The sequence below is a fragment of the Epinephelus fuscoguttatus genome, linkage group LG5 (assembly GCF_011397635.1).
Source record: "Epinephelus fuscoguttatus linkage group LG5, E.fuscoguttatus.final_Chr_v1".
Taxonomy (NCBI): domain Eukaryota; kingdom Metazoa; phylum Chordata; class Actinopteri; order Perciformes; family Serranidae; genus Epinephelus; species Epinephelus fuscoguttatus.
The window spans coordinates 42,746,583-42,773,236 of record NC_064756.1 but is presented as its reverse complement, the minus strand read 5'-3'; the positions used below and the strand labels follow the sequence as shown (position 1 = coordinate 42,773,236).

The window sequence follows — 26,654 nt, the reverse complement described above, 5'->3', positions numbered from 1 at the left end:
AAGTGTTCCTTCAGCCAAGAGTCCCTTGAGAAGCAGGGTGCTTTACACTCCTTCCATTTTAGAATTATCAGTCTCTTAGTGGATAGGCAAGCCAGTGTCCATAGGCACTCAACAGTTACTCCGACATTATTATCCAACTTCAGGCCCAGCAAGCATACTTTGGGGGGATTGTTTTAATTATTGAAGTATTTAACATCACAGAGGCTTGTGGTGAGATGTGAGGATTCTTAGAATAACATCTGTACAGATGTGAAGCCCTGACTGTATCTGACTGATCTTTAATGAAAGCTGTTGTCTTGTATTTTTTTTCCTCTGAAAACATTAACCTTATAGTCAGACACAATTTGTTTAGCCAATGTAGTTGAGGGGACGGGTCAAACTGATATGATGCTGATTTACAGGAGAATTCATGTCAAATGGAGGTTGAACCATGAACATGAATTATAGATCGCCTGTAAAGCATTTTAATAAATTAATATATCATAATTAAAACAACTGGAGACTGAAAACAAACTGATACATGAGTCTGACAGTATTTTTAATAAATCAACGTCATATTGGACAGGATGTGAGTGTTTCTGTGACTTCCTGTACGGACTGAAGGCTGCTGGAGACTGACGGGAAACGGTCTGACTTTACTGCAGCTTTTGGTCACCGCCCCCTGCTGCTGCTGCCTGCTCTCGTCTACTAGTCTTTGCCTAAGAAATAGTGTTTGTCCCCAACACATTTGTCATTCTAAATGAAATGTCTCAGCAACAATTAGATGGATTGCTGGGAAATTTTATTTAGGCATTCGTGTCATGCCTCATGATATTCATGGGGCTGAGGGCAGAGACACACCAAACCAACATCACAAAATTAGTGGTGATGAAGGCTGACTGTTTTGCCTCATGCTGTCTATTTTCGTCGCCAAAAAATTGCCGCCAGTGGCCAACTAGCAAGTATGTTCTGCACCTATGTGAGAGGAAATTACTCTGCATGACTAAATTACTCTGATGAATACTGACTAGTAGTCTGTATTCATCATTCAAAAAGGGAAACCGGAGGACAGACCGGTGGGAATCAAGACACTAGTTAGCCGGTTAGCACATTGACAACACACCCGACATTAACCGTGCGCACGAGAAGAGTAACACAGTAACACAGTTGCAAACTGTTTTTGCTGAAGAGCTCAGTGGTTAAAACAAAATTTTACCTAATATAACAAGTTTGTTTGAATGTCACTTCCTCTTCACTTGAGCTGTTTTTTCCACTTTCCTCACTTCCATTTCTCCTCTCGTGGGGGCAGACTAGTGCGAATGGTGTGGGACACATTGCAAAAATTAGGGTGACAAGATGCTCACTGATGGCCCAACATTGGTCGACAGCAGATCGTCAGCTTGGTGTGTCAGGCCCCTTAGGATGAATTGTTAGAAATTTACTGTTTTCTTAACTTTTAATTTAGTGACTTCAATATATCACGCAAAACTTGTTTATGACTATATACCTGTAAGAGCAGTGGCAATCCTATCAGTCTCAGCTGTACCTTTTGGGTAGTACTAATTAGTTTTTTTCAAAACTCAACAAAGTGGTTGTGATTAAACCGATGTGGATCATTTTTTGAAGGGTTGGGAAAGCATTGACAGTGATGCAGTCCCACTGATAGAGATAGACAGATCAGAGAAAATTTTAAAGGCAACAAGACACAGTGTATTTTGTTTTAGTTTGGAAAACTTGTTGGAAAAGGATTCACAAAAAATGTTGTGACACAAAGAGGGCAACAAGAAGAGGTTGTATAACTCACTTTATCATAAACGACACAGGCCACGAAGACAAATCTGCAGCTTGTGATTTCTAGTAAACTGACAGCAAGTGTATTTATCTCTGTAAAGGATCCAGACTGCACATCACTGCTAATTAGGTTTCAGCAGCACAATACGGTATCTCTTCTTTGATTTTGAAATGCCTTGAGAGTCATTCTGTTTTCATCCAAGGGTGCCTCTTTGCAGAAGTTCCTCCTTATTTAGAGAGGCTGATATCTGCCAAGCACAGAAATGTAAGAATCCCATCAGCAGAATGGGACCAGTCAGTCTACGAACAGACTAATAACAGTCGAGAGCTCATTTGCCAGTTCCAGATTTTTACCAAAATCCTGAACTTTGATACAATTAAAAATACTTCATATGATTTATATATTGAGTCTTTTTTCATGTTTATTTAAAATTGAATCCATCTGTACACAAGTATTGTTATCTACAAAAAAAGACAAAGTAGGACACACCTGATGGAACACATATTCTGCTTTAGGCAGCAGAATGAAGCCATGGAATGATGATTAAATGAACCAGCAGTTTAAGACGGCTGTTGCTTTTTGAATTTAAAAAAATAAATAAATAAATATTAATCCTATTAAATGAGACTTCTTCTTCTTCTTCTTCTTCTTCTTCTTCTTTCGGCTGTTCCCTTTAGGGGTCGCCACAGCGAATCATCTGTCTCCATCTACCCCTATCTTCTGCATCCTCTTCTTTCGCACCAATTGACTTCATGTCCTTTTCACTACATCCATAAATCTCCTCTATTAAATGACTGTAGTACCTGGATAATTAAGAGATTAGTTGACATGTATACCACATATTAATGCCTTGTTAGAATTCTACACTTAAATGAACTCAAGGATTACAGACAGCTAAAACACATTCTAATGCTACCAAATACTCACAGACCTAAATGTCCCCTTAAGAACAAATGCGTTGGCTGATAATCGACTCATTAATTATCTTCGTGGTTCAAGAATTTGCACCCGTTTCTAAAGAGACACATGAAAACCCTACCCATACCCAAGGTGCAAATTGAATTTCCAAAATGAAGAGACCCGAAGACAGTCAGACCCAGTCTAAAATTTACCTGAAGATAATTCAACCCAATCCAGAATGTGTTCCACCTAAACAAAGAACAAGCGGCCTTATTACAGAAAAATATTCAAACTGCTTGTTCTATGTTAACTTAAGTTTCAAAGACAGTAAAAATCTTAGTTTCCTTTTAAACCACATTTCCACTAAACACCTTAGGTGCATTCTCCTTCAAACCTGTATATATCCTGTACAGGCATGTACCTAAGCCTAACATCTGTTTAGCATTTCCACCACAGACAATACTCTTGAATGAAGGCAGGGTTGTTAGTAGATAGTAATAGCCACATCTCTGCCCCATCCAGCTCTCGCAGTATTTCCTATTTATTGGTGATAAGGAGGAACATCTTCACCCCACCAGTCGTCCATGGAACTGGGTTGTGCATCCACGTCCTCAGAACAGGACAGAACAGGCTGGAGTGTTTAGAGTCTCTGTTGCAATTGAATATTGAAAAAAAAGTGGGTTTGTTCATTGAGTCCATGGAGAACAAGACTGATGATTCTCTCTTGAACATTAAACAGACTGCAGTGTTTCTCGCTTCCCCTTTTAATATTGGATCAGTGCGCCAGGTACCCAAACAGAGGGGTGATGAAAAAACAGGACAGAATGGAACTATTCTTTTGGTACCATCCACAACTTTTGACAATAGAAAAGCAAAAATAACTATTCTGGTGTGTAACGAATTGCTTGTTAAATTTGTATCTTTGAGTAACTGACAGATGACGCATTTTCAAGGCTTAGGTGAACATTAGAGCTCTCCTGGTTGAGTTATCAATCAATTCAATCAATCTATTTTATTTATAAAGCCCAATATCACAAATCACAGTTTGCCTCACAGGGCTTTACAGCATACGACATCCCTCTGTCCTTAGGACCCTCACAGCGATAAGGAAAAATGCCATCAGTCAAAGTCCAAACAATGAACAACTGTGTTAGAAAACAAGGTCAGGGGCACATTAAGAAGTAAGGAAAACGTCAGTTTTCTAAGGAGTAGCCCAGAGCCCTGCACAGCTCCATTTTTGAAAACCTGCACCCGCCCATACCCGTAAAGCCCAGTACTAGAACCGACCACTTACCCATCATGTCTAAGTCAAAGACACACCCGCCCACACCCAGTAGTAAAAGTCCCATGACCAGACAATCCACTCATGATTGAACTCACTTTAGCTACAGTCACTCACATTAAGCTGGGTTCTCCGTTCTTGAAATACAAATCTAACAGAGAGAAACGTCTCTTTGACTGGCTGCGCTCAGTGTCCGGATGGTGAAAACATTTTGCGCAGGCACTGCCAGGTTAGGACACATTTTAGCATGCTCCTTTCACCACCATAAAAACCTCAAAAGGATCCTCCTCAGGTGTCTTGAACCTGATGGAGGCTGCCACCTCATCCTCGGGCAAGGTTTTAGGGCTAGAGTCCTACATGTTGGAGACAAATGTGACAACAGGGTCAAAGGTTTAACTTGTGTGTGTGTATATATATATATATATATATGTATATATGTATATGTATGTATATATATATATGTATATGTATATATATATATATATATATATATGTATGTGTATATATATATATATATATATATATATATTTATTTTTATATATATATATATATATATATATATATATATATATATATATATATATATATATATATATGTATAATGCATTTTATTTGTTGGGGTGCCTTTCAAGCCACTCAAGGTCGCCTTACAGCAAAGATAAAAAAAAAAAACGTACATCAAACAAGAAACACAGCATACAAAACATCATACAAATACATGAAAATAGAAGCAATAAGACAGTGTGCATTTGATCAGATGGAATAGGCAAGTCTGAACAAATGTGTTTTGAGTTTGGATTTGAACAGATTGACAGATGTGGTGTTGTGGAGGTCAGGGGGGAGTGAATTCCAGAGCTGGGGAGCAGAGTGGCTGAATGCTCTGCTTCCCATGGTAGCCAGGCGGGCAGAGGGAACAGGGAGGGGGATGGAGGTAAGAGGATCTGAGTGTGTGTGCGGGTGTGGCAATGTGGAGGAGGTCAGACAGGTATGGAGGGGCGAGGTTGTGAATGGCCTTGAAGCAGTAAAATCTTGTACTGGATACGGTGTGTGATGGGGAGCCAGTGGAGCTGCTGCAGGACGGGTGTGATGTGGTGAGTGTATGGGGTCCTTGTGATGATACGAGCTGCTGAATTCTGTACCAGTTGTAGTTTATGGAGAGTTTTTTGTGGAAGACCGAACAGGAGGGAGCTGCAGTAGTCAAGCCGGGAGGTGACGAGACTGTGGACCAGAATGGCAGCTGTGTGAGGTGTGAGAGAGGGGCGGAGGCAGTTGATGTTGCGGAGATGGAAGTAAGCTGATCGGGTTATGTGGTTGATATAAGAAGTGTAAGAAAGTGTGCTGTCAAGGATGACACCCAGACTCTTGACCTGTGGGGAAGGAGAAATGGAAGAGTTGTCAATAGATAATGTGAAACTGGGGAGTAAGTAAATGATGCTTTTTGCCTTTACCCTCACGAAACTGACCCAATACAGGACTCAGATACAGGAGCAGATTGCTAACCAACATCCAAACACCACCCTTAAGTTTTGTTCATGACACTTTGTAAAAACCTGATTTTTACACAGCATTTGTTGAGTGTGATGAAGTGTTCTTGCTGCAGCTTTGATTGCTTTCTTCCATCACAACAGCAACTACAATAATAGGTGCCTCCAGTAGACAACTCACCATGTGCTCATTCCCAGGAAACTTTGTCCTATTTGTATAATGGAATGCTAAAGATTTGGCTCTAGGTTGGAATCTCTATGCAGAAGACCTCATGTTTATCATGCTGTGATCAGACCATATAATATCAACCTGATAATGGACCTGACAACTCTGAAGCACCAGGCAACAGAAATGAGTGTGTGATTCGCCAGTGGCTGGTTTGCCTAATGTGTCAGAGTGGAAGATGCCCGGTGCAGCATCAGCACAAAAAGACGAGCATGTCTATCGTCTAGTTTGACAACTCCTACAGCGTGTAATATGACAAAAGGAGTGATGTTGTTGGTGCTGTCAGGTAAAACAGTGAAGTCAGTCCTTGGCACCTTACCTGTCATCTCTGTATGTCACATAAGTTGTGAAAGATTGCAAGCTATGATCGGTCAGGGCCTAAAAAGACCATCCAAAAGGCCAAAATAGAATGAACAGTGTAATATAATGTTGACTTGTCGTGTTTGCGTTTGTCTTTTTTTTTTGAGTAAAACTCCATTGGGCATATCTGGTTTTTAAATGTATGACACTATGTCATATTTACTTTTTACCTGCACATTGTCTTAGGATTTCAAGTGAGGAATAAGGATTTCTATACACATCTAGCCTTGACCTTAAGATTTTTACCATCTCGGTCAAAGTGAAGTAATTGTGAAAGAAAAGATAGGGGACATTTGGTGTGTTGGTATCCATCACAGGTGCGCACTCTGACCAGGACGGATGAGGCTCGAGGTCTCCTGTGGCTGATGGAGGAGGAGGCCGTTCAACCTGGAGGTTCAGAGGAAACCATGCTTGAAAGACTCTTCAGCTACTATGGCTCTGCGCAGGGAGAAAACAAAGGTGAGTACTCAACCTGTCACTGCCTGCTAAAGCAATCAACTGTAGGTTTCTAGAGTTTGCAGGAACCACAGACAGCACTGATCATACTCCTGACATCGTGGGGTATAATGGGAATATTTCCTATGTGTTGCAGGAGCCAGTTTGCTGCTACGAGGAGAGAAGCCCCATCTCTTCCTGTTGGGCCACAGCCATGGAACAGACTGGGTGGAATACAATGCTCAGGGCTGGCTGAGCCATGCCAAGCACAACCCTGCCGCCCAGAATGCTGCCACACTGCTGCAGGACTCCCAGAAGTACGACCACTCACAGCAATAACACACATGCAGCACCCAGTTTATTTTAGCTGATTCTGTGACAACCAGTTATCAGTGCTCTGGTGTTTATATGCTGTACATCCATGTGTCAAACAGTGTTTCTAAAAGTGTGCTGTCTTGTCTATAATACCATTTTTTTTAAATGCGAAGAGCAAAATATGAGTAGTGGCATCATTCAAGTTGAAAATCTTAACTGATGTACATTGTATAATTTGATGAGAAAAAAATGATGTAACAATCTTCAGTGGAAACCAAAATTATCACCCCACTGAGGGCTGGATTCAAAATCACACTTAAAATCAAAGTAAAAAATTAAAATCACAGGCTGGTCCAACTTGCCTGAATTTTATCACGGCAGCTCATAATGTGACTCAGGTGTGTTTGCCCCCATGTGCCTGTATGAACTTCTGGGCATGCTCCTGATGAGTCAGTGGATGGTGTCCTGGGGGATCTCCTCCCAGACCTGGATCAGGGCATCAGTGAGCTCCTGGACAGTCTGTGGCGGTACTTGGCTGCATTGGATGCACCAATGCATAATGTCCCATCGGTGATCAATTGGTTTTAGGACAAGAGAACAAGAAGGGCATTAAAGTCTTTGTCATCCAGGAACTGCCTACATACTCTGGCCACATGAGGTTGGGCATTTTCCTGCACCAGGAGGAACCCAGGGCAGCGGCGTAAGGTCGGACAGTCGCTCTGAGGATTTCATCCTGGTACTTAACAGCAGTCAGGGTACTGTTGGCTATGTCTGTGCGACCATCCAAGGATAAGCCTCCTCAGACCATCACTGACCCACCACCGAACTGATCATGCTGAATGATGTTACAGGCAGTATAACTTTCACCACGGCATCTCCAGACTCTTTCATGCCTGTCACATGTGCTCAGTGTGAACCTGTTTTCATCTGTGAAGAGAACAGGGTGCCAATGGAGAACCTGCCAATTCTGGTGTTCTCTAGTGAATGCCAATCAAGCTGCATGTTGCTGGGATGTGAGCACAGGTCCAACTAGAGGACGTTGTTTGAATAAGGGACACAGCAAACATTCTTGCGTTGGTAGTATGGATGTGCCATCCTGGAGGAGTTGGACTACCTGTGCAACCTGATTGGGCTGCAGGTACTGCCTCATGCTACCAGTAGTGACAAGGACACTAGCAGGACACAAAACTAGTGAAGAATCAGTCAGGATGGATAAGGAGAGAGCAACTGTCTGTGGCCACCACATGCAAAACATTCCCTTTTTGGGAATTGTCTTGCTTTTGCCTCTCCATTGCACCTGTTGTCACTTTCATTTGCACCAAAGCAGGTGAAACTGATTCACAATCACTTGTACTTCCTAAATGGTCAGATTGATAGCCCTGAGGTTTAACTGACTTAGTTATACTGTGACCATTAATTGTTCCCTTATTTTTTTTTGAGCGGTGTATATATACTTTTTAAATGAAGAAGTTAAACAATAAATCATTAAAGGAGCAGTTCATCCAATTTCCAAAAACAAAAAATATTCTTTCACTCAGCTCCTGTGGTATCTATCCATGCAGATGGTTTTCTCGTGGTCACTGTTCTGTTCAATAACGTTAACTGCAGTGTGTGTATTACATAGGTTATCACTTAAAATTGTGTGTACAGTTATTCATTCATTCTTTCATTCATTCAAACCTTTATTTAAGACTCGGAGAATCAATTGAGACACTAATTTTCAATAATGCCAAACAAATACGAATAAAGACATTAAAAACAATCAAAAGCATCATCATGCATGTCAGTTAAAATAGATATGAAATCATACAAAACAAAACAGTAGCAATAAATGATTACTAAAAGTAGAGTGAGGTATATAATTAAAAGCATTTACACTCAATTAAAACAAGATCAGAAATAAGGCATTAAAGCTGGCATGGAGTCCAAGTTTAAGGTCTTGCAGATTATTCCATGTATGTATAAGATCTTTCTAGTTCAGTTCTGATTAAGGGAGTGTCGAGCAACAACCTATACTGTGAACGAGTACCAAGATTATGTGAGGTCAGAGTTGAGCGGTAGACAACATCCAGTGATGTTAATGTAGAGGTAGCAGCTTTTCTGTATATATGTAACATCCCCATAATCCAAAACAGACAAAAATGCAGATTCTACAATTCTTTTTCTATGTACAAAAGGAAAACAGTTTTTATTTCTGTACAGAGAGCCAAGTATTGTCCTCAATTTAGCAGTCAGAATTTCAATATGGTGCTTAAAATTAAAATTATTGTCCAGCCAGATACCAAGGTATATATATACTGTTTGACTCTCTCTATGGATGTGCCATTTGCAAAATGAATATTGAAAGATTCAATATGCGTAGCCGTGGTGAACAGCATCCATTTAGTTTTGTCTGAGTTAAGTACTAACTTATGGTTATGTAGCTGAAGTTGAAGCGAATCAAAAGATCATTGTAGACAGAATAAATCTCATTAAGTCGTTAGTCTTAAACTACTGTATATCTTTACAAATTTAGAATGAATGTCTTGCTAAATTAATACATGATCTACCTTTATTATATACTTGTCAATAGTAAGTAATCCAAATCAAATTGAGATCTTCAGTACCCATAATGAAAAAGTGAGAGCCACAGTTTGAGATCAGCAGGCTACAGAATGAGCCAAATGATACAGGGAGCGTCCCACCAACATATGGGTTTTCAAACTGCACAATATGCCACTAAAACAGACAGATTAGCTTCCTGTATATTGTCGTATCAATAACTGCCTGATGTTGTGAGGAAGAAAGCACGTCCTGTTAGTCATGTGCATGCATTTAAATGCAATTCATTCTTCTGCCACCACAGGAAGAACATTAGTGGGCTGTTTATGGGCCGGGCCAGTGGGGCCACAGTGCTGTCGGGCTCCATCGCTGGTCTGGAGGGCAGCTCCCAGCTCGCCCTGCGACGAGCCACCAGCATGAGGAAAACCTTCACTACAGGTGTGGCTGCTGTCAAGAAGAAGAGCCTGTGTATCCAGGTCAAACTCCAAGTGGTAAGTGGAGGAAACAACATTCTTTATATTAGTATGTAGAGCTTGGTAACATCACATAATTCCCTGCATAGCTCCACCCAGCTTTAACTTCACTAGAAGCCTGATCAGCTATAGGAATTCACAACAGCGGTGTGGGTGTGCGTAGTGTTCAATTAATCTATGAGAAGGATCATGAAGATGTTGCATTGACTATTTTTCAGATGCTCTGAAATGCAACATGTCTGAGTCACCTCTTCTCTGTTTTTAGGATGCTCTGATTGATATGGTGCGTCGTTCCAGGGTTCACTTCGTCCACTGCCTGCTGCCCAAAGCAGAGGCAGTGGGTGGTGGAGGTGAGCCCCGTGTGACGCATGGGGAGAGCCCTGACTCGGGCCTTATGACTTTGGACGTGGGCCTCCTGAGAGCTCAGCTTCGAGGATCCAAGCTGCTGGATGCGCTGCGCATCTACAGGCAGGGTAAGAAAGTACTTGTGGAAATGTTGCATTTATTTTCTCTTTAATCTAAATAATATAATAATAATAATATAATCTGTTTGACATTAAAATGGTCAGTTTACAGAGGAAACTCTACTCTACTCTTACTCTACTCTGGAACAGCTTTGTTTAGTCTGAGAAAATAATAATATGATAGTGATGTCATCATGGTTATCTGGGATGGGACCTGCATTACAGACTTAGGCTATACAGTTTGAATGATGCAAACATTTGCAGGCAGTCAGACATAATGAAAAGATATTGTTAGTTGCATGATGGGGAAGGTAGAATCTGGTGAATCTTTTAGCTTGACCCATACCTGGACTGTGGCCTAAATGGAACTGCTTTGAATTGATTTTAATCCTACCTGGAACAGAGTGTTCAAAGTAGCTTATGACATGTGGGGTCTCACAAGGCTCAGTACTTGGCCCAATTTTATTTAGTTTGTATCAGCTACCCCTTGGCCACACTATAGGTCATTTCAACAATTGTTACACTGGTGACACCCAGTGTGTCTCATTTAATCTTGAGAGTCTACCATTAAAAACTGGATGCACTTTGTGATAATTGTGATAAAACTGAAGTATCCCCATCTTGGGACAATGCCAGCTAAAAGACTCAGGCAGAAAAATAGGAGTTGTTTTGCCGACCCCTAACTACAGTCACACATTGAGAATCTTGTTCAGTTTGGCTATTTACAAATCAGAAGTCAAAATAATGCTCCTCCAAAACATATATAAGTAAATTATCCACTCCTCCACTTCCTGATGCAGCAGTTGCCCATCTACAGTTGGTGCAGAATGCAGGAGCAAGGCTTCTGGCAAACACTAAACACTGACAGCATATATCTCCAGTCCTGACTGGATAACATTGGCTTGTATTTCTGATCTTTCAACTACTTATCTTGTTCCAAGATCCCACATAATACTCCAATTTATGTCCTCACTTATTTTGTTTGAATTATTTTATGTTTGACCTTTCCATATGAAATTCTTGTTATATTTCAGGGTACTGTATTATGTGTAATCCTGTAAATAATTTTCTTGTGGTGATAAAAGGTGCTATACAAAAAAAGTTTACTGGCTCACTATGCAAAAGGAAAGTCAGCGTATTTGCATCATTGCTACTTTGATTTTGACCATGAATCCCAAATTTTATGTATGTACAACAATGCAAAATCACAGTAGTAGCCATCTGTATTCGTGATATGATATAAAAGCTAGTGTCTTAAAATTTGAAGGAGATCATTAAACTCTGATCTTAGTTTTACGTCGGATTTCCACTGGATGCGTGTCCGTTGCGGAACAGCAGCACTGGTTATCCGCTGCATGCTCCGCCATCCATCACTACCCACCGGCCGCATTTGCTGTGCGGAGCGTTGCAGCTCCGCCGGAAGACATCTGGGTGCACTGCCATGATTAATATCATCTCGTCCATGGTGTCAATGGGATGAAATGACGTCTGAAAACCTCTGACCTGTTGACTTCAGGCCTGCCTCTGCCCATTATGTAGTTTTCAAGGTGTAGTGCATGGAAATATGATCTGCCGTGAACACTGTGTATTCTATTTTAAAAATTAACCGGATGTTTTATTTTGTTTCTGTGCACGACTTCCTGCCCCGCACGATCTGCTCTGTGCTAAATTGCTGCGTTGTGCTCTGGCGTCCGGCAAAAATAGAAGTCCTGCGTATCTGTTCCGGGGGGCTCTGGAGTGCCGGAGCTAAGACGGAGCTGGAACACCGGACAGCTGCAGCTGGTGGAAACACACACATTGACTAGAATTGAATCCTATTGGCTCCACTGCTGTGCCAGAGTAGAGACGCAACCAACACGCATCTGGTGGAAATAGGCTGTTACTGTCTGATACAGACGTTATAGTTTTCTCTTCTAACCACCCAAAATTCTTCAAGCTTAACCTGCTCTCATCTGTCGTTGTGATAATGTCAGTAAAATACAAACTGAATACTTTCTTTCTTTTCTTGGCCAAATCATTTGAACCCAGTAATGAATTAACCCTCCAGAGACAGAGTATCTGAAATGGTTCTGATAACCTGACCCATTACTGTTCCCATCAAAAGGACCAATTTCATCTTCATTCAGAAGTGTGTGCTTTTATATCCTGTAGCCCCTTTTCCCAATGTAAAAGTCTCTACTCTTGCTGTTAGTGCCTCTCTAAAGGCTCAAGAAACCCTTGTAACCTCGAACATTTCCATCTATCAAACCTTCACCATGTTTTCTTTTTTTGGCTGCAGTTCTCCTGAAAAAAAAAAGTTGACTGCTGTCTTGTGGTTGGCTCTCCATTTGCTGCAGACGCTCCTCTGACCTTGGTGTTTGGTGTTTTTGTGCTCTCCTCTCTGTTCTGCTCCCTCCCCGCCTCCAGGATACCCAGACCACATGGTGTTTTCTGAGTTCCGCAGGCGCTTTGATGTCCTGGCACCACATCTGACCAAGAAGCATGGCCGCCACTACATTGTCACAGATGAGAAGAGGGTGAGTGCTTGGCAGGGTTAGACTGTTACTTTGGAGAGCTGTATTGTGTTGCTGGATCATGTCTGCTGATATGATGGAAACTAAGGCATTAAAAATGCATTAGACACAGGTATGATTTCAATTGTCGTAGAAGTTTTCATGGATTTGAAAGGCCAGGGCTTTTTACGCCTCTGCATTGGCGTTAGCTGTGGCTGTAAGTATTATATTTTTGGCTTGTCCATTCTCTTGAATGCCATATCTCGAGAGCAACTTGAGAGAATTTCTTAAAATTTGGCACAAACATCCACTTTGAGTCAGGATGAACTGATTTGAATTTGGTGGTCAAAGGTCAAGGCTACTGTGACCTCGTTTGTCGCATTCTCGTGAACACAGTATCTCAAGAAGACCTTGAGGGTGTTTCTTCAGATTTGGCACAAACATCCACTGGGACACTGTGACCTTGCATCTGCCTCATTTGGTGAATGCGATATCTCAAGAACGCCTTGAGGAAATTTCCTCAATTTGGCACAAACATTCACTGTCAATTCTTATCCATTCACAAATGAACGGATTAGATTTTGGTAATTGTAGGTCAAAGGTCAAGGTCACTGTGATTTCACAAAACATGTTTTTGGTCACAACTCAGGAATTCTTACGGTAATTATGACAAAATTTCACACAAATGTCATAATAAATAATAGGATAAAATGATGAAGTGATGACATTTTGTATCCAAAAGGTCAAAGGTCAGCTTCACTGTGACATCATAATGTTCCACAAAAACACTTTTCTGGCCATTAGTCAACATCATTACTCATGAACAGAAGGGGAGACATTTGGTCAGATACCGGTCCAAGAGAACTGACAATGTGCTAATCTGTCTCTCAACCTTGTATGTGGCTCTAAGCCCCAACTCATTGGTTCAAATTGGTACAAATATATTTATGAGCTGAGTTTGACTTTCTTTTAATAAGACTGAGTAACTTCCTAAAACTTCTAGTCACTGTAGTTTTTATCAAACAAACATAGTGCATTTGTTGGGGACTAATTTGGCAGGAGATAAATCCACATTTGGTGCTCTGGTGAGTGTTTGTGGCAGCAGGACAGTGTATGTGGGTTCAAGTCAAAATAAACTAAAGTGTGTGTGTGTTCATGGCAAAAGGACTATATCACCCAGTGATGCAGTGTGAGTCATTGATGTGTTTTTTATAATTTTAATAATGGAGCTCTATGGCACAGAGGAATAAGATTTATCAGGCTTTCATACACACAATACTTAGATAGCTACAGTCACTGTTGGTTTGAGTCTGCACTTGAAATTTGTTGAAAGTTAGACAAATATAGAAAACTAATCTTATCCCTCTGTGCTTATATACATAAATGGAAGACATACATACAGTACAGGCCAAAAGTTTGGACACACCTTCTCATTCAATGCGTTTTCTTTATTTTCATGACTATTTACATTGTAGATTCTCACTGAAGGCATCAAAACTATGAATGAACACATGTGGAGTTATGTACTTAACAAAAAAAGGTGAAATAACTGAAAACATGTTTTATATTCTAGTTTCTTCAAAATAGCCACCCTTTGCTCTGATTACTGCTTTGCACACTCTTGGCATTCTCTCCATGAGCTTCAAGAGGTAGTCACCTGAAATGGTTTCCACTTCACAGGTGTGCCTTATCAGGGTTAATTAGTGGAATTTCTTGCTTTATCAATGGGGTTGGGACCATCAGTTGTGTTGTGCAGAAGTCAGGTTAATACACAGCCGACAGCCCTATTGGACAACTGTTAAAATTCATATTATGGCAAGAACCAATCAGCTAACTAAAGAAAAACGAGTGGCCATCATTACTTTAAGAAATGAAGGTCAGTCAGTCTGGACAATTGCAAAAACTTTAAATGTGTCCCCAAGTGGAGTCGCAAAAATCATCAAGCGCTACAACGAAACTGGCACACATGAGGACCGACCCAGGAAAGGAAGACCAAGAGTCACCTCTGCTTCTGAGGATAAGTTCATCCAAGTCACCAGCCTCAGAAATCGCAAGTTAACAGCAGCTCAGATCAGAGACCAGATGAATGCCACACAGAGTTCTAGCAGCAGACCCATCTCTAGAACAACTGTTAAGAGGAGACTGCGCGAATCAGGCCTTCATGGTCAAATAGCTGCTAGGAAACCACTGCTAAGGAGAGGCAACAAGCAGAAGAGATTTCTTTGGGCCAAGAAACACAAGGAATGGACATTAGACCAGTGGAAATCTGTGCTTTGGTCTGATGAGTCCAAATTTGAGATCTTTGGTTCCAACCGCCGTGTCTTTGTGAGACGCAGAAAAGGTGAACGGATGGATTCCACATGCCTGGTTCCCACTGTGAAGCATGGAGGAGGAGGTGTGATGGTGTGGGGTGTTTTGCTGGTGACACTGTTGGGGATTTATTCAAAATTGAAGGCACACTGAACCAGCATGGCTACCACAGCATCCTGCAGCGACATGCCATCCCATCCGGTTTGCGTTTAGTTGGACCATCATTTATTTTTCAACAGGACAATGACCCCAAACACACCTCCAGGCTGTGTAAGGGCTATTTGACCAAGAAGGAGAGTGATGGAGTGCTGCGGCAGATGACCTGGCCTCCACAGTCACCGGACCTGAACCCAATCGAGATGGTTTGGGGTGAGCTGGACTGCAGAGTGAAGGCAAAGGGGCCAACAAGTGCTAAACACCTCTGGGAACTCCTTCAAGACTGTTGGAAAACCATTTCAGGTGACTACCTCTTGAAGCTCATGGAGAGAATGCCAAGAGTGTGCAAAGCAGTAATCAGAGCAAAGGGTGGCTATTTTGAAGAAACTAGAATATAAAACATGTTTTCAGTTATTTCACCTTTTTTTAAGTACATAACTCCACATGTGTTCATTCATAGTTTGGATGCCTTCAGTGAGAATCTACAATGTAAATAGTCATGAAAATAAAGAAAACGCATTGAATGAGAAGGTGTGTCCAAACTTTTGGCCTGTACTGTACATGGGGGACCTTCCATACCCTGTACATGACCCTATTAACCCACTTACAGTCTCTATATACAGACTTCACATTCAGTGAATGTAGAGTCTGTAGGCAAACCCCGGAGATCTTGCCTCTGGAAGAAGAGTGGAAGAGCCCTGGTTTCCGGTTGTAGGCTGTTTGTAGTCCGTGTGATATTGACCAATCACGTTTGAGCCAGCTGCAGTTGTTGCCAGGTTAAATGGTCCGTGCGGTGAACTAACGAGGCGGAACATAATTGGCGTCACTGCAAACTCTGAATCCATTGCAATGGTTCAGCATATTTACTTATATGTAAATGGAAGTCAGAAACGGAAATTCGCCTCCTCTGCCCAAATCAAACTGTAATGCCAAAAAATCGGGGGTCTGCCCCCAGAGGCTGTATTGCCGTCTGCCGGAAGTCAGACGCCAAATACAGCCGATGGGTTCTGAAAATGACCCACTTGTAACTGGTCCATCTGAGATTATTGCATAGAGAAAAACCTGCATCTGCCACAGAGGTGGATACCTTTAGTAACAGACAAATGGATGTTCAGTTGCTTATTTAAAATTTTTTATGTTTTGTTACTCTACCTACTCATAATCTAGAGTACTAAAACCCCAGTTCTGCTTCTGTTTTTTTAATCCAATGTGTTCATTCTGTATTTATATTTACAGCAGTCACATACACAGAATAATATGCCAATTAATTGTCACTAAAAATGAAAAAAGCAGTGTGACAAATTGTTAGAAAACAAAGAAATTAAACACAATAAGTAGAAATATAAGTGCCAATTGTGCACAGCTGATCTGTAGTTATTTTTATTTTAAAACTAGTGCAGTTCTTGCGTGAATTCTTCATTGAAGTATAGGAATGACCTCATCTTTTCAGTCTTTGGGTTTTCTGTTAATGTTATTTTTCCAGTAGGAGAGCTTGACTTCTTTTCTTTCAGATTCAGTCTTTTTACCAACTGAATCTGAGAGATGTTTTCATGGGTTTGTCCAGAACACACCAACTGAAATATTAATTGATATATTTGGCAATATTAGAGATAAATATAGAATATACAATTTTTCTCCCTTGCTCATTAAGTTACATATAGTACAAAAGGGATCTTAAATATTATATGGTAGGCATCTGGACTTGCTTGAGTTTTTGAAGACATTTCTCCTCTAATCCAAGAGGCTTCTTCAGTTTCGACGAAAGGGACACAAAAGGGACACCATCTACAGTACAGTGGGATCACTTAGCCTGCTAAACCATATCCTAAATGTGTATGTACATGTTATATCCTACAGCATCCAGATTCAATAACAGCCAGTCTGACTCATCTGACTGCCCTCCGTTATGTGTTTCACCTGCAAATGTCAATCAGTATTCATTGACACTTTGTGTATTGATCCATGATTCAAAGGTCTAGAAAGTCTTGGTTCACAATCTCCCCACCAGACAGTACATTACATGAAAACTTTTGGATGAGATGACATATCAGAACCTGTTGCAGCGAAAAGTTATGCTGGGCCACCTTGTCTTTGCAAGGGTTGCAGTGATATACCTATATATATGTATAAAAAATTAACACACTTCATCCTGTTAGGTTTAGAAGATTGCTGAAGCCTCTTCTGAGAATTGTCAATTATGAATGTGCCAAAGAATATTCAAGAGGGTAACAAAACCTTCTCGACAGCAACAATGCACACTTGTAATAATTAGGAAGTTATTTTTTCATTAAAACTGTCAGATTAAGAGGTACTCCTCCTTTTTACACATGAAGGTCAGCTTACTCATCATGACTAATATTTCTCAGCCTGTAAAACAGTGTCCTCCGTGGTGCTAGATGAGCTTTGTCCTACAATAATAAAAATAATCCTGACAATGTCATGGGGGTTTTGCTAACCCAAAATTTGGGTAGAATGTTGAAAATCTGGAGATTTGGTACTTCTCTCTCTGCCCTCCACATTCTAATCTCCTGGTGTGAACAGAATCCCTTTATTCCTCTTCTCCTCCTGCTCTCCTCTCTCCGCTGTCCTCTTCCTGTTCCAAGAGCGCTCTTGTGTGTAATTAATTATGATTGCACAGGCTGGCAGCATACGGCTACTGTACTGATTAATTACCGGCAGTGGGAAGAGCTCTTTCTTTCCTCCTCTCTCCCTCTCCCCTCCCATTCCCTTGTCTCTTTTCACTTTTTTTTCTTGTCTCATTATCTTTCCATTCCTTTTGTATAGGAGGCAGAACAGTTTAGGAACATCCCCAAGTATATGATTAATGTCTTCTCTACATTCTGTTCAGGCAGTATATAGCAGCTTTGCACAAAGGCGTGATTAGCCTTTGAGTGGGAGGTGGGGCTGCTGGAGGAAAAACATGTCTACATTAAGGCCTTCTGTACCTGATGTGCAAAAACGTCTTGTCTTGAAAGGAAAAGAATAGTTTTTTAGTTATGTATAAATCTAAAAATCGAATTGGCTCAATGCCGGTCTATTTGGGTGTGTCAGTTAAATGTGGAATAGGAAAAGAACATTGAAATGAATAGCTGCTGTCAAGAGAGGAGATTTAACTGGATTAATTAAGCAGATCAGTGAAATCAAGTTTTCCTCTCTTTACCACACCACAACACACTGGCAGTAAAGTGGCTCACAAGATTCCTTGGAGATGAGTTCAGAGAGGATAGCCCACTCAGAAAGAACTAATGGTACCCAGTTCTCTGGGGAGTTGGGAACGAACAGTGGAGAAGAAAGAAAGCAAGGAAGATGGATGAAAGGAGGCGGTCCGAAACAGAGAAGGGCGTATAATTGGAGGAATAATATGAAATAATTTGTTTTCAGAGAAAGAGAAAGCGACAGAAAGAGAATATTAGTTTGCTGAGCCTGTCTGATGTTTATATATATATATATATATATATATATATATATATATATATATATATATATATATATATTCTTTCATTCATCTTCTAACCGCTTCATCCTCTTGAGGGTCGCGGGGGGGCTGGAGCCTATCCCAGCTACATCGGGCGAGAGGCAGGGTACACCCTGGACAGGTCGCCAGACTATCGCAGGGCTGACACATAGAGACAAACAACCATTCACACTCACATTCACACCTACGGACAATTTAGAGTTATCAATTAACCTAGTCCCCAATCTGCATGTCTTTGGACTGTGGGAGGAAGCCGGAGTGCCCGGAGAGAACCCACGCTGACACGGGGAGAACATGCAAACTCTGCACAGAAGTGCTCCCACGCCCGGGATCGAACCGGCAACCCTCTGTGTGTGTGTGTGTGTGTGTGTGTGTGTGTGTGTGTGTGTGTGTGTATATATATTAACGCAGCTCCCGTGAAAAATAGACCAGACGCCGAACTGCTGCCTCTACTCCGCGGGCGCTCTGCTCTGCTCAGCAGCCTGTGTGGACAGTCAGATGGGTTAACATGGGTGCTGACTGAAAACTGCCTCTGCTGCTAGGTGCCGTGCTTTGGTTCCGTGCTTCGGTTCCGCGTCCGGTGTGTCCAGGCCGTTATGTCAACAACGCTATATGAAGCAGATGAATGACTTTTTCTCTGCAGTGTGAAAACGGCAGCCACTTAAACCACTGACTGTGCGTTCTGCCGCCAAGTGGGTAGGGGTGGTAATTGCAACCGGTCAAAATGACCGACGGCCTTCAGATTTTCCGGTCATTGTTGTAAAACGCTGGTCAGTGACCGAGGATATCCGGTTAACGCGACCCCTGATCCCCTGATATATATGTATATATATATATATATATGTATATATGTATATGTATATATGTGTGTGTGTGTATATATATATATATATATACACATATATAAACATGTATATGTATCTTTCTCTTTCTCTGAAAACCACTTCTTTCATATTATTCCTCAAATTATACACCCTTATTTGTTATACATATATATGTATATATATGTATGTTTGTTTGTATTTCTGTGGCTGTCAGCCTAGTTCTGTCAGTTCTTCTTAATACAGCGTGATGTAGCAGTGATGTTAGCAGCCAGATGGTGTCCTGCCAAGAGCTTTTCAGACCAGCTAGGCAAACAGCAGAGAGGAAATCCACATTTCTGTCCTGTCCCTGAGGGGCTCAAACCTCTGTGGAAACTGACATATAAAGTTCCACATGTATTATTATCATGTCTTAAAATTATTGTCCTGGTTTTAAGTGGCATTTCAGTGGTCTATATGCTTTGTAAGAAAGTAGTAGTAGTAGTAGTAGTAGTAGTGAGTAGTATTCTCTGGCTTTGTACCTCTCAGGATGTCAGGGTCTCTTTGTGCCAGTTTGACCAAAACCTTGAGTCAGAGTGAGATATCCCAACATGGGACTCACGCAAGAAAGAGAAAAGACAAAAACACTAAACCCCCACCCAATAAAATAAGAAAAGTAAAAAATTAGAGGTGTGAGATGAGATATCCTAACTTTTACCCATAATATGGATCAAACCAAAAGTGCTCTATCACTTCACTTCTGGTAATGCAACTTATTAGTGTCTCTTGTGAGACTCTACTTGTCTGGTTTGTATATCAGGCTTTCTGTTTAAAGACTCTGACATTGCAAAGCAGTGGAGTCCTCCCTCTTAATGATGTTTGTGACCCTCTGACCTTTCTTTAGTGGCACTATCAGGACAATGTTTTCTCTTTTACACATTAATATCAAAGTCTGAAGGGCAGAATGTAATAAAATCACTGCTCATATGTGGTTCTCAGAGCGCAGATCCTTTCCATTTGGACTCTCTCAAGAGCTGTCCTTCACAACACTCAAATCAACTTTATGCATATAAGATCTCAAAATTCTATTGACAGATTGCCATTAAATTAGTTTAAAGACCCCCTGAAATTATGTCATTAGATTTGGGAGATACAGCCTTTAACTGCTACCACATTATTTTAAGGCCATATCCCAACAGAATTTATATGTCAGTGTTTGAAATCTCTCTGTTATAATAAAGTTGAATAAAGCACTGAAAAAGAACTGTTAAGATAGAGTAAAAAAAAAAGTAATAGTATAATAAAGGTAAGTAATGTACTGTTACAACTAAGTTAAATTAAGTACTGTTAAAATAAAATTAAAGTTAAATAAAGTACTGGTATAATAAAAGGAAATGATGTACTGTTACAATAACGTTAAAGTTAAATAAAGTACTTGTATAATAAAGGTAAATAATAAAAAGTAAAGTTAACTAAAACACTATTACAATAAATGTAGGTAAAACTGACATGACTACAGATGAAAAGTAGCCATTGTGCTAATTCTGGCATTTTCACAAGGTGTATTTCCCACACTGATGCATTGTCCCTATCAAATAAAATAATGAAATAAAATAAACATCCATAGAAAAGTTTCGTCTCATTTTAAAGCAGAGTATCTGCAGCCTAATTCCATACCTGATGTGTTACAATCCACGAAAGTTATACACAATGTGAGTTGAATAAATCTCCTATTGTTGTTGCTTTGCTGCTATCTTAACTGTAAGGGAGCTGGGAGGGACAATATCACTGGGTTTTGTTTAGAGTTGTACCGATACCAATACCAGTATCAGAAATGTCTCCGATACTGCTTAAAATAAGGGATCGGGCATCGGCAAATACAGCCTATAACCAATCCGATACCACGTAATGCCTCACGTCATTACGGATACGCATGCTATCGTTTGAACATCGCCATGTGCGCATGTGTGATAGACCCATAGCAGGACATGCAATGTTTTCTCTTTTTTTAGAACATGTAAACTTTTGTTTTGCTTCAGAAAAACAGTTCTGAAGCTCCACTCCGCTCGCCTCTCTGAGCACTAAGCAACCCCTCCCCCTCTCATGCACATGCTGCAGTCACACACTGAAAATGAGCGACATGCAAGAGGGAGAAATGGTAAAGGAGGATTTATGCCTGATACACACTACACGACTTTTCTGCCTGTTCTGAAAGTCACTATGTCACATCACACAATTGTGGAGTCAGAAAATCATGCTGTGACATGGCCGACAGACATGACAGACTACATGATGGTACACACTAATTATCCCTGATCGTCTTTCACAACGTGTGTGATGTTATCGGGTTATTCTTGTTCTATTTTTATTACTTTTGCTATTATTTCAGTCTCTGTGTCTGTTCATGTGCCAGCCGAAATGTTGTTGTAGTCACCTAAAAAGCATCAGCAGACAGCAGAAGCTATATTTGAAGTACCGTACGTAAACATGAAAGTCACTGATTTCTCCACAACAAGTTCCTACAAATGTTTCACAATAAAAGCCTATTTAGAAAATAGAGGGATTCTCCCAGCCGAGGTTAAAAGGGGCTTTTAATTTGAAGCAAGTTCAAGAAGTGTTGAGTTTGAAATGACGGTACCATGCATTAACTTTATCAAGGCAACGGGAGCGGATAAAAAGTAAAAATATAAAGATACAGAGGGAATAATAAATAACGGCCTGTTAATAATGTAGTCTGTTTCAAATGAAGCTGGTAGCATCTGTAGTTACGGTCAGTAAAAGCCCTGCAACTATTTTTTTTAATTTTCTTACTTTAAGTCATCTGGTGATTTTTTTTTTTTATTTTTTTTTACCAAATTGTGTGGCTGCACTTTAACCTGTGTCTTGATCTGTGTCAACACTGGATAATAATAAAAAAAAAGTTTTATGGCATTCATTCTACTATTATGTATTTATTTCTTAGTATTTTATAGAGTTTTAGGAGTTGAGACATACAACAATTCATATCCCATTCATTTTTATTTTACACGCTGGTATCATATCGGTACTCGGTATCGCGAAGGAAAACGTGGTATCGGTACATCTCTATTTTTGTTCCATCCTCTGCTTGGAGTCATATATATATATATATATATATATATCACACTAGGAGCATTTTAGAAGCAGAGGGTTTTCTTTTGCCTGATTTGAAGACTTTGATATTTCATTAATTTGGTCATTTTTCCTTGATATTTGTGCTTCTGCCTTAAGTCAGAAAGCAGGCTATTTATTTACATGGTATCTTTTTGTTGTCTCTTGTAATTATGTTTATTGTTATCATTCCCTTCTCTGTTGTGCTGTAGCACACATTTACTATTACCACTAATAACCACAAGTGTTGCTAAACAAATCCTGAAGCTATACTATTCAGGATTTTCTTAAAAATAGATGTATCGACTTATACCAAAACAATTCCTCTCAATCATCATGTATGATCCACTCTTAGTTTATGGTGGTGCGTACACCTGCAGAGACTCTGCACAACTGTATTTTCTTATTATCTTTGTATTTTGTTGTGTTCGGGATGTTCCTGGGCACAGCACGTAGGTGAGGTTGTGAAAAAGGTAGTGACCACGTGCTAGATAGTAAGCCGCTCACATCCAAGAGGGAGCAATGAAAATTGCTGACTCAGCAACAAAAAACTATCGTGAATACAAGGTTGGCTCTCACTTTTGCTGGCAATACTGTTTTCAAACAATAACTTACAATAACAATTCCTGCATAGTATACCTTTACAATTCTGTGATTTAAATATCCCTTGGCCTTTCCTGTAGCACCACCCCAGGACACACTCTACAGTTTTAGCCTTACTACCTAAGGATAGCCAAATTTAGCACTTTCATGTTGTGGAATATAATCAGCAGGCCCCTTGTGGGAAGTAAGCATTTGTCATTTTCCTCTCTATAGCCCAGTTATAACATCTGTTATTCAGATATTGATATTCTTAATCTTTATTCCCAACATCAGACTTCAAAACCAACCTGAGTTGGCCCCAACAACCAGTCTGCAGTTTGTCTTCTAAAGGCTGAGTTAACTCGATAGATGAAAACTGACAGAAAAGGGACCTGAGAAGCTTCTCTGTCTGACTTGTTTTATCCCTCGAGGCAGATCAGGGGGAGGGGTGTGTGTGTGTATGTGTGTGTGTGTGTGTGTGTGTGTGTGTGTGTGTGTGTTTGTGTTAGCTGGTGTCAACGGGGAATGCTGTTTGTTGCTACACCAACACCAAACGAGCATCCTTTGGGCAAACAGGTCATGTGATCGCTTCGGGGAAAGGCCCAGAACAAAGCAGGGTTATTTTTGTTTATCTGTATGTTGACTGTTTGTTCTGCTGGTTTCCAGGCAGTGGAGGAGCTGCTGGAGTCCTTGGAGCTGGAGAAGAGCAGCTACCACATGGGACTGAGCAGGGTGAGTGGAGTTGCACACATGCCCATGCACACTCTTCTGATTATACTTAGAGGGACTGTTACCATAATGCTGTAACTTCTCAGATATTGACCAGAGCTTATATTAACCTCACTAACTGCAGAGGGACACCCTTATTTGAAACAGGTGTATATTAGAAAAAGGCCTTGTTACTGTAAGTATGTTTTTATCATATATGTGTAAGACATCTCCCATTGTCTTATACTGCTGTGCTTTAGGGCTGTCCCGAATACCATTTTTTAACTTTCGGACCTTCGGCAGAATTTATAACAAATATTTGATTATTTTTTTGCGCGGGGGGGTGTGACTCCGGGGTTTTTTCGGACCTAATTGTATTGCGGAGTTTTGCACAGCGGCAACCGGATCTTTGCTCTCAAACCACAAAAAAGTGTGATGGCACAACAGTCTCCTTCAGTACATTATTCTATGCTTTCTTTTGATTTTCACATTGGCTAGTCATCCTGTTTAATTTGTCTTCTGATTAAATCGGAACCGCTGAAACAAGTTGTAGGAAGCCTCTGCAAGTAATTGGTTGCTGGCAGACACTCTGTGCTGCAACGAAATGGTTAATCAGCAGTGCTGTGCACTGTAGAGCTGATGTGCTGCTGGTTCTGCCGGCCTGAATAGAATATAATGTCTATATCCTTACTGTTGTGTACAGCCTTTATAGACTGAGCTGAGTAGTGATGCGCGGGTCGACCCGTAACCCGCGGGACCAGCAAATGGACCTGCAGGTCGGGAAGGAGTGATCGTCTGTTAAATCGGTCTGTAAATGATATTTTGACATTATTATTATAATCTATTAATCTATAATCTATTACTGTCATGGCATCCGAAGGTACTGATGCGTTGAGCAGGAGACAGTCCACGGTTGTTTTCAAAACACACTTGTGTCACGCTCTCCAAAAGAAACTTGTTGAAACTTTAAACAATAATTTATTGTACAAAAAGGGGGAAACATACATTGACAAAAACGGTTCCATAATTCATATTAAATTCAAAAGATAATGAAAAAACAGCTACAAGTTAGAGGGAATAGTGATAAAGTGGTAAAACTTGGCATTGATCCACAGCCTCAGATGGATGCGCTCAAGCGTGCCGTGCGCACAAGCTCCATTGGTAGGCGATACTATATTTTCACATTTTTAACAATGCAATTTAAAAGTTTTGATTTTTATTGATAACCTACATTCACCAACAATGAAAAGATTACATTTAGCATCAAAAAAATATGTAAAAAAAACCAAAGTAAATAAAAAAACGAATATCGAATACCAAATTTTCATAATGAATACCTAGCCATAGAAACGAATATTCAAATATCCGAATATTTGGGTACAGCCCTACTGTGCTTTTAATTTTCTGGTGATGCTCTTTGCTGCGATCATAAACTCAACACTTCCCCCATAATACTAATTCATGGCTTACAAGTCATATTTTCTTTGCCACCTTAACGTTCTGTTTTGAGATACTTCCTGCACAGACAGCATCTCCAAGAATATGATACCTCACTTAGCTGTTGATTTTAATGTCAAACATGTTCAGGAAGCGTTGAGTTTCAGTCAGTATGTTTACATGACCTTAGAGAAATTTATTGTGTAAGTCCGACTAAAACCCAACTTTTAAAATGCATGTAAACATGTTAGTGCAACTGATATCATATTAAAACGAATTTCTCAAAGTCGGAATAACACACCCAGATAATGTGATAGGGAGTCGAATTACTCCTGCATATACTGTATGCAGTCAATAGGACCCAAACTGGCCTGGGCGCTCTGCGCATTTGTGCCACAATTTCTGCCCCGGGCTGTGACCCATAAGTCGAATTGCCTTAAATGCGTAACAGAAGAAGAAGCTGGTCACAACGTGGCGAAATTTACATCCAGAGCCGTGCATTAGTGGACAGACAAAATGTACAAAGCTGTAAAGTTGTCCACCATTTACCAATTTGCAGCTAGCTAACCATAGCAATATTTGTCGATTGTTTCTTTCAATTAAATGGCCTAGTCAAGCTATTTCCGTAGCTTGACCTGACTGTGCATGTAAACAAACAAAAAACAAGCAACATAGAAGCCACTGGAAATAATATCTGCATTAACCATAAACCCAAGTCTTTTCCCCACACAACGTCAACTACTACCCTAGTTGAATAATTTATTGAACCTTAAACTTCAACTGTAGATGTTGTCGAAAATTGGCACCAGTGCATACATACTCACAGCTCAGGTACAAATTCTGTCCTTAAATTTACAACAAACCATTTATAGGAATGGCCATCCCCCCCAAAGTTTTTGTTTTTTTTATCCCTCCACATCAGCAATAGCTGTGGCCAGAGGCATTATGTTTTCAACTTGTCCATCTGTCTGTCTCTCCATCCCTCCATCCCTCCATCCATCCGTCTCATTCTTGTGAACACGAATATCAAAAACACCTCAAAATAATTTCTTCAAATTTAGCACAAATGTCCACTTGGACTCAGTTATTAACTCATTCGTTTTTGGTGGTCAAAGGTCAAGATTACTGTGACCTTGTCTGTCTCATTCTCATGAAGGTGATATCTCAAGAAGGCCTTGAGGGAATTCCTTCAAATTCGGCACAAAAGTTCACTTGGACTTACTAATGAACTGATTAGACTTTGGTGGTCAGTGGTCAAGGTCACAGTGACCTTGCATCTCTTTTTTTTGTGTGTGAGCATGATATCTCAAGAA

General features: G+C 40.4%; 1 protein-coding gene across 6 annotated transcripts in view; it reads left to right on the top strand.

Moving 5' to 3' along the window:
- myo18ab (myosin XVIIIA b) overlaps positions 1-26,654 on the top strand; it is a 241,528-nt gene that overhangs the window by 97,426 nt on the left and 117,448 nt on the right. For all 6 annotated transcript variants that reach the window (XM_049576736.1, XM_049576735.1, XM_049576734.1 and 3 more), the window contains 6 exons: positions 6,342-6,483; positions 6,617-6,776; positions 9,620-9,806; positions 10,054-10,261; positions 12,659-12,768; positions 23,863-23,928. In XM_049576736.1, coding sequence (XP_049432693.1) covers positions 6,342-6,483; positions 6,617-6,776; positions 9,620-9,806; positions 10,054-10,261; positions 12,659-12,768; positions 23,863-23,928 — 873 coding nt within the window. The remainder of the gene's footprint in view (positions 1-6,341; positions 6,484-6,616; positions 6,777-9,619; positions 9,807-10,053; positions 10,262-12,658; positions 12,769-23,862; positions 23,929-26,654) is intronic.